Source organism: Anastrepha obliqua, chromosome 3 (assembly GCF_027943255.1).
Source record: "Anastrepha obliqua isolate idAnaObli1 chromosome 3, idAnaObli1_1.0, whole genome shotgun sequence".
Classification (NCBI taxonomy): Eukaryota; Metazoa; Arthropoda; class Insecta; order Diptera; family Tephritidae; genus Anastrepha; species Anastrepha obliqua.
Genome location: NC_072894.1, coordinates 87,656,950 through 87,665,552, shown reverse-complemented (window position 1 = coordinate 87,665,552; position 8,603 = coordinate 87,656,950). Strand labels below are relative to the sequence as shown.

Genomic DNA, 8,603 nt, shown 5'->3' with positions numbered 1-8,603 from the left:
AGTTCTCTCTGGACTTTGTCAAATTTTCTGATCCTATCCCATCTTACACATCGCGTGTGCTTTAGAAGATAGAAGGCTGATTCTTGTTCTCGTTTGTTTTCAATGTTATTAAGGGCGACATTGATTGCCCATTTCTGCTTCTTCTCACACCTAGAGTTTTCTTCGTAACGCTCTTCCTTTCTATTTCAATAAGTACAATACAAATTATGCTTGTTTTAAGACTGCCATTTAACGATGTCTGATGAAAAGAAATTATAATAGTATTTGTTAAGCTTTTTATGAAAACATACATTGAAAACCCGATAGTTGAACTATATTTCATTATATTTTTCTTTGTTTTAGCGATTATTTTAGTACTTTCGAAGTAAAATTGCTGCTCAAAGTAAGACTGAGCATGGAAAGCGAGCTCTCCTCAGGAATGAGGAAGGAAAGCGGCCTCTGGAATAAGGTTATGGAAGAAATAAAAAAAGTTAATAACGACAAGAAGATCGACAAGAACATTCTTTTAAGCTTTACGCGGTTTTTTTTTATTTAATAAAAAATTATCAGTTTTTGACTCACATGCATCGTCAGCTACTAAACTTAGTAATAATTCCATTTTAGTGCACAGTTCGTTCTTAAATGCAGCAAAACGTCAGCAAATCTATCAATTGCATGAATTGTTACTTTGACAGCCAACACTGCAATTACTGCGGATTATAATGCGTTTCTGAATATACCCTAACACTGCTAAAACAAATTTTACGAAACATTTTCTGAAGCGTCATTAATTCCTCATTGGGTTGCGTTATCGGCCATTATCAAGGCAAATTGAGTACCTAAAGTGACACCTTTCGAAACCCGTTACATTTAAATTTACATAATAAAAATCAAGAGCCGCGTGTTCAACTATGAAAGCTTGAAAATAATATAAAGCCTCCAAATGCCTTTTTTTGCGTTTTTATACGGTTGACACCGTGCCCCATTTTGTATCCTATCATTCTTGTCCGAAGTCATTGTGACTTCATCTAAACGAAAATTCAAATAAACGGAGTTCCTTTCTTGTTTGTGAAGAGAAAACAACGGAAAATGCCGAAAACACTTACATTACTAGGCGCTAACGACATAAAAACCGCATTTGGAGGGATTTTTATAATCAAGTTTATAAACAAACCGTTTCTCTTCGATTTATTTTTAAATCGCCAAAAATAAAGTAGGTTTTTTTCGCAACACCACCTTTAGTTTCTGTACAACGTGTTTGTAACGTCTAAACGACTTTCAACTCTTGTTAATCAAAATTCCCAAAGCGTCGGGTTTCATAAAAGTTAAACAAAAGATTTGTTGAATTAAATTCAGTTGTACACTTTAGATAAGTTTCAAGTGTTTTATATATTTTCCTTAAATTCATTGACTGGATTTACTCAAAGCAAACGAAAACATTTTAAACGTAATGTGAAATGTTTCCTTTGCTTTAAAAAGCTCCGAGGGTCCCATTGACGACCTGGGTGGTTGGGTGTAACATTTCTAAAAATCATCCATATAGAAGTCTAGCCGTAAGTTGCAGTCAATGGCGAGGTAAATATTTATAAAAAATTCTATTTTGTGACTGGACCAAAGCCATAGTTTAAATCATTACATTCACTGGATTTGACTGGGACTTTTTATATTACCAAATTTAAAAAAACGGCTTAATGGACAACAGTACGTGTCAAATGAAAAGGCTATAGTTCAACTATTCTGACTACCTACCGAAACTATCTTCTTTGTGGTGCACATAAGAAAAAAAAGGTTGTCAGGAGCTCTAATCGACGAGTACTGGCCCTAATATTAATAATCTGAATGAGCAGTGATTTTTGTTAGCAAAGTTCATAAAAAACACTTATACTGTTGCTCTTTTCACCACTACACAAAGCAGATATTCACTGTTTTTAGAACACTTTTTAAAATAACTCTCAAGCGGTGATCAAGAAGTGTAAATATCAAATAATGAATTTTCTTTAATTTTGAGTAATAAGACAGACTGCACCTTGCATCAATTAGGTCGCGCACAAATCAACGTTATAACATAAAATGATTGCCGAAAAGCAATTGTTAATAATAGTAAAGGACACGGAGTAGACGTTCGCAAAAAAAGAATGTGTATATTTGGTATCAAATACACGGTTTAATTTCTTCTGTTAAATGTACCGCCAGTTGAAGGCTGAGTTAACTGCAAACCACGAATATTATGGAAGTCCAGAAGCTTCAGCATTTCTTTTGTATCAGAGTCAACTTCGATAATATCCTGTTCTAAAGCTGAGACAGCAGGTACGTAATTATCGCGTCGCTCGCGCTCTTCTTCCTGCAATTTGATAGATATGCCTCGGACTTGAGAGTGGCGCAAACGACCCATCAGGTGAGTGACATACCTAAATTTTAAAACACGTGAGTAAAATATTTACAGGATAAGGGAATAAATATACCCAGCAATTTTATTTCTTAGAGGCTTGGTGGGGATGATGGCTACTTCTTCACAAATACGCTTGTTCGTATGGAAATCCAACGTCAATCGCGTGTAGTACTTCTCAATTATGACCTTTGCGGCCTTTTTAACTGTTTTAGTTCGGACACGACCCTTAAATTATACGGAAAATGTGAATATTAATTAAATCAAACCTTTACAAATATAAAATTTTCACGACAAATATAAACAATGAATTTTTTAATAAAATTTACACCGATTTCTACCTACCATGGTGAACACTTCAGCGGAAAAGAACAATTTACATACCCATATTGGCTGTGTATGATTGAAATCCACATGTTCTACTTTTCACATTAATCAGCTTTCGCTATACATTGTATCAACATGGACATGTTGGATAAACGGTTGTGACATGTATAGTAAAGTTGTACAGCCGATTTCCATATTGGTTCAGCGGTTACATGAAAATTAAAATGTTTTAATTTTTTGTGGGTGGAATTAGCGAATACACAATGAGTAGCACGGGTATACGCAGATTGTATAACCGATCTCTTTTACATTTTCTTTCTAGTTATCTACATCGAAAATATATAAAATTAACCCTTAACTGGTATCGTAAATTTTACTAACGAAACTAGTATCGTGGGGGCCGCGCGGCCCCCAATTAAAACTAGATTCTAGGAGACAAATGTCTACAATTTTTTCAAGAATTATTTTGATAGGACAAATAACAAGCTTGTTTTATGAAATTAATAAGTTTTTATTCATATACTTCTTTTAACTTATTTACTACAAGAGATCACAAAATTTGGACAATTTTTTGGTATTTTTTTCTTACCACTATAAAAATAAAAAAAACTATTATTTCGAAAGTCTTTAGCTAACATATGTATGTTTTCTTATTTCTTATAAAATCAACTTTGAAAAAATAAACTAAAACATAAGTATTTCAACGTTTAGTGGGGGTATAGTGGGGTCCGCACGGCCCCCGAAACGTACGTAGCTCCGCTCTGGTAAAAGCGTCAGCGCCGAACGTCCGACACCCGCCGCGTGTCGCGACGTAATGAGATTACTCAAAATGGCAGCCGCGTACTATGCGTAGTTTTTAAGAAATTCAAAAAAATAAAACGCGTGGGGTCTGCTCGGCCCCCACGATACCAGTTAAGGGTTAAATTAACATAATATAAAATAATAAAATAAAATTTCATCAATTATTATTTTGAACAATTTTCAGTTGATACCTATATTTTGCGAAATGTTCAACACCACTAATATGGCAATAATAAAGTTGGGCAACGCCATGTATATCTTGCTGGAACGAATATACTAAATAGTCATCCAACATCCGTGTGTGCTTTAAATAACGTGTTGATACAACATTTGAAGCGTGTATAGTCTGCATTACTCCATATAGCAAGACTTCCAACACCGGTTTTGATTCAAACAAGCTTATCACAGAACTACTCTGACCTTAGTAGCGGCAGGCTAATCACCTACTCTGCCAGAAAGCAAAATAGATTAACGAGACCAACGCAAGACTGAGGCTTGTAGAGGCCCGATGCTCCCGAGTGAAGTGAACAAGGAAAAAGAAAGAAACTCTCACAATATTGGTTACTCCATATATATCTTTGATTCATTCGCGCAGTTTTACGTTATTTCGTTTTTGTAAATCCAACGAAAGTGTCTCCGCGCTAAAGCTAGAATCCAATGCCTGTTCTTTCATACGTTGCCGCATATGACACTTGCTGACTTGTTTTGCTTGACTTGTATGACCAAATGAACGCTGGCATAACAATCAGAAGAAAACAGACATGTTAACCATATTAAATACTACATAATACATTTTTGAATCCTGATGTCAACTACAAGCTGTGAAAAAATGATAATGGTAAAAATGTACAAGATAAGCCGCCAATACGCCAACAACGAAAGTTTTGGGTGCGCCAATTATATTTAGATCCACAAATGAAAGACAAGGCTGTCCAATTCTTGCTGTCAAAAGTTAGTATTTGATTCTCTACTAATTACTAGAAAACAATAAAAAAATAAATTACAACAACAAAAGTTGTAAGACAAAAACAAAATTTAGTGCATATTTTACGCGTCAAAATAAAGTGTACAGAGATATATTTTACAAAAATGATATGATGCTTTCCATTTCAATTCAACCGGGCTACTCGGGTCATGTTCTTCGATTTCGATGTAACTTAAATATGTTGCTCTCTGGTCAAAATAATGAGACACGTATTTTTTTGTTCGCCCGAAAAAAATTTTTTTCAAGAGTTATCGGCAATTTTGTTTTTTGCCTCAAACTCGATTTTTTTTAATTATATAAGAAAAAAATTTTTTGAAATGCCCATAACTTAGTCAAAAATGAACCGATTTTAATAATTCTGGGTTCAAAATGATCGTAATTACTTACACAAGCGACTTCATGTAGAAACAATTGCAAAAAAGTAGTTGAAAATTTTTTATTTAGTAAAAAAGAAAAAAAATTTAAATTTTTTCAAAATTCAATATTTCAAAAAGGGCATTTTTTTTTTTTTTTATAACTTTTTCCAAATCAAAAAAACATCTCAAACTTTAATTGAGCTGCATGCCTAGTAGCTAAAATGCGTTGTTTTTGAGTAATGAATTTTTAAGTAAACACCCTGTTTCGCACTTTTTGTTTTTTGCAAAATAAAAAATTTTCAACTACTTTTTTGCAACTATTTCTAAATGAAATCGCTCGTGTAAGTAATAACGATCATTTTGAACCCAAAATTATTAAAATCGGTTCATTTTTGACTAAGTTATGGGCATTTAAAAAAAAAAATTTCTTATATAATTAAAAAAAATCGATTTTGAGCCGAAAAACAAAATTGCCGATAACTCTTGAAAAAAAATTTTTTCGGGCGAACAAAAAAGTACGTGTCTCATTATTTTGACCAGAGAGCAACATATTTAAGTTACATCGAAATCGAAGAACATGTCCCGAATAGCCCTTTTGAATTGAAATGGAAATAATCTATATAAGAAAATTTTTTTTAATTGCTCATAACTTAGTCAAAAATGAACCGATTTTAATAGTTTTGGGTTCAAAATGATCGTTATTACTTACACAAGCGACTTCATGTAGAAACAATTGCAAAAAAGTAGTTGAAAATTTTTTATTTTGCAAAAAACAAAAAGTGCGAAACAGGGTGTTTACTTAAAAATTCATTACTCAAAAACAACGCATTTTAGCTACTAGGCATGCAGCTCAATTAAAGTTTGAGATGTTTTTTTGATTTGGAAAAAGTTATAAAAAAAAAAAAATGCCCTTTTTGAAATATTGAATTTTGAAAAAATTTAAATTTTTTTTCTTTTTTACTAAATAAAAAATTTTCAACTACTTTTTTGCAATTGTTTCTACATGAAGTCGCTTGTGTAAGTAATTACGATCATTTTGAACCCAGAATTATTAAAATCGGTTCATTTTTGACTAAGTTATGGGCATTTCAAAAAATTTTTTTCTTATATAATTAAAAAAAATCGAGTTTGAGGCAAAAAACAAAATTGCCGATAACTCTTGAAAAAAATTTTTTTCGGGCGAACAAAAAAATACGTGTCTCATTATTTTGACCAGAGAGCAACATATTTAAGTTACATCGAAATCGAAGAACATGACCCGAGTAGCCCGGTTGAATTGAAATGGAAAGCATCATATTAATTTAGTATTTTGTTGATTTCCCTTTACCTTTGATAACGGAAGACAGTCTTCGGGGCATCGACTCAACTAGTTTTTTTGTGACGTCAGATGAAATTTTATCCCACTATTCCTTTATAGAGAGTTTCAGCATATCCATATTGGTGAGTGGCCAGGACATTTCTTCTACATATGGTTCAAGCAGCTCACAACTTCCGGAATCAGTCCAAGTATCCTCTGGGTAGCTTCCGTACACTCGTTCGAGAGCCAACGCTTGGTACCCGCCTGTACTGATGACGACCCCTGCAAACGAACTAGGGATAATGATTGGAAGGCATGCACCTGGAATGTTCGGTCCCCTAATGGGGAAGGTGCCTCTACCCAGCTGGTTGATGCTCTCGCAAGAATAAAGGCACTGCCATTCAACAGATGCGATGGACTGGGCAAGGCAAGAAGAGCATTGGGGGGGGGGGGGCGTTTTCCTGTAAGAACAAAGACGGCGATCTGGTGATTGACATCAGTATGCTCTGGATGTAAATGTAAATTATGAAGGGAACACTTCTCGAACCTGTTAAATAGTGACAGCTGCGCATGTCACATATAATGTGAAGATCCCAATCGCTGACGACGGAATTGTCGTTCCACTACCCGACCATGACGAGGTGAGAATAGCAATAACACGGCTGAAGAACAAGAAAACTGCGGACACCGACGGACTGCCGGCTGAGCTATTCAAACATGGCGGTGAGGAGCTGCATACATCAGCTTCTATGCAAAATATGGTCGGATGAAAGCATGCCTTCCGATTGGAATTTAAGTGTGCTCTGCCCAATCCATAAGAAGGGTGATCCTGAAACCTGTGCCAAACTGAATAAAGAAGCAAAGTGAATGGGTCTGATGGTGAACGAAAACAAAACGAAGTAACTTCTGTTGTCAAACAAATAGCGCACACGGATATCGGTGTCGACGTCACTGTTGACAGTTATGATTTCGAGGTTGCAAGATACTTCGTTTATGTAGGAACCAGCATTAATACCGATCAAAATGTCAGCCTTCAAGTCCAACGGAGAATATCCCTTGCCACAAGTGCTACTTTGAACTAAGTAGGCAATTGAGTAGTAAAGTTCTCTCTGGACGAATAGAACTAACAATCTGCAAGGCTCTCACTATGCCCGTTCCAATGTATGTCGCAGAAGCTTGGATGATGAGAACATCCGATGAGCCGTTCTTTTGAGTGTTTGTGAGAAAGATGCTGCGAAAGATGTTTAGATCTTTACACATTGGTGACGGCGAGTATCGCAGGTGATGGAACAATGAGCTTTACGGCAACCTTGGTTTAGACCCACCATGGCAAGCTCTGCGATGAGCAGTTTGGTAATTGCACTAGCATTGTATGATATACATTTGCATTCGACTAAAATGCGTCTGTCGAGGTAGGATCAACCAAAACAGAAACGAAAAAATTTAATCAAGGTAGTGTCACTAGAATAACTGATTGAATTTGTTTCAATTGCACTACTTCTAAATCTGATATGAATTCGTCTTAATTTACGCGTGACACGAAAATCTCTGTAGCCCATACCAAGGCGAGTTCAAGTTTAATATTGAAACATTATTTCTCACCCAATATTTTCAATAAAAACTTAAAAAATAGCTTTGTATGACACAGTACAAAGTAATATTTAGCTTAAAAAAATAATACAAATGAAATCTTCGATCTCAAAAACCGAAATATACAGTGACTTTCCAGAAGAATACCGGGAAAAACATTATTTGATCGCATTCTATTTCTGCTGTATTTGAAAAACCAGCTAACACCAATAATAATCTCAGCCTTGAGGTCCAACAAGTACGACTTTGGACTAAGTTGTACTATCACTACTCATTATGTCCGTCCTACTGCATCGCATAGAAGCTTGGAGATGATAATATCTGATGAGGTGTCCATTGAAGTATTCAAGAAAAAAATTATGGAAACATTTTTAAACCTTTACGCGGTGGCGACGGCGAATATCGCAGTCAATGGAATAATAATCTGTTTGTGCTTAAGGGTAACATAAACATGGTGCAGCAAACAAAGAGAAGAAGAGAAAGAGGAAGGGCTCCTTTGCGTTGGACAGATAGATAAATTTGGTAGTCCAACTGGCGCCGGTTACCATTAGAAACAAACGACTGGCTCGCGTTGTTAAACTAGCTAAAGCGATTATCGCTTCTATCAACAAGAAGAAAAAGAATATGGTGGCTTCTGAAAACCGCTTCTTTATATTTCGCGATTGGAACAACCGATGACGCCATTGCAGACATTGATAATATTGTGGTTTTAAGGTTTGTGAATTTTAAATGAAACAAACTAATAAAAATGAATTACCGCGGGTTAAATTCTGAAAGCACGAATTATAAAAATGAAAAATGCAGTTTTTTGCGTTTTTTTGCCGATGACGCCGTTGTAAGAAAGTGTGTGCGTGTGTGCATATTTTGTTGTATTTTAACAGT

General features: G+C 35.1%; 1 protein-coding gene across 1 annotated transcript; it reads right to left on the bottom strand.

The window, feature by feature from the left end:
• Positions 1-2,094: 2,094 nt before the first annotated feature.
• On the bottom strand, positions 2,095-2,779 carry LOC129241750 (40S ribosomal protein S17). The gene is made up of 3 exons (XM_054878249.1): positions 2,711-2,779; positions 2,442-2,593; positions 2,095-2,387 (listed from the first exon to the last, which is right to left on the bottom strand). The coding sequence occupies exons 1-3, from the start codon at positions 2,711-2,713 to the stop codon at positions 2,144-2,146; spliced, it is 399 nt and encodes a 132-aa protein (XP_054734224.1). The 5' UTR covers positions 2,714-2,779; the 3' UTR covers positions 2,095-2,143.
• Positions 2,780-8,603: the final 5,824 nt, after the last annotated feature.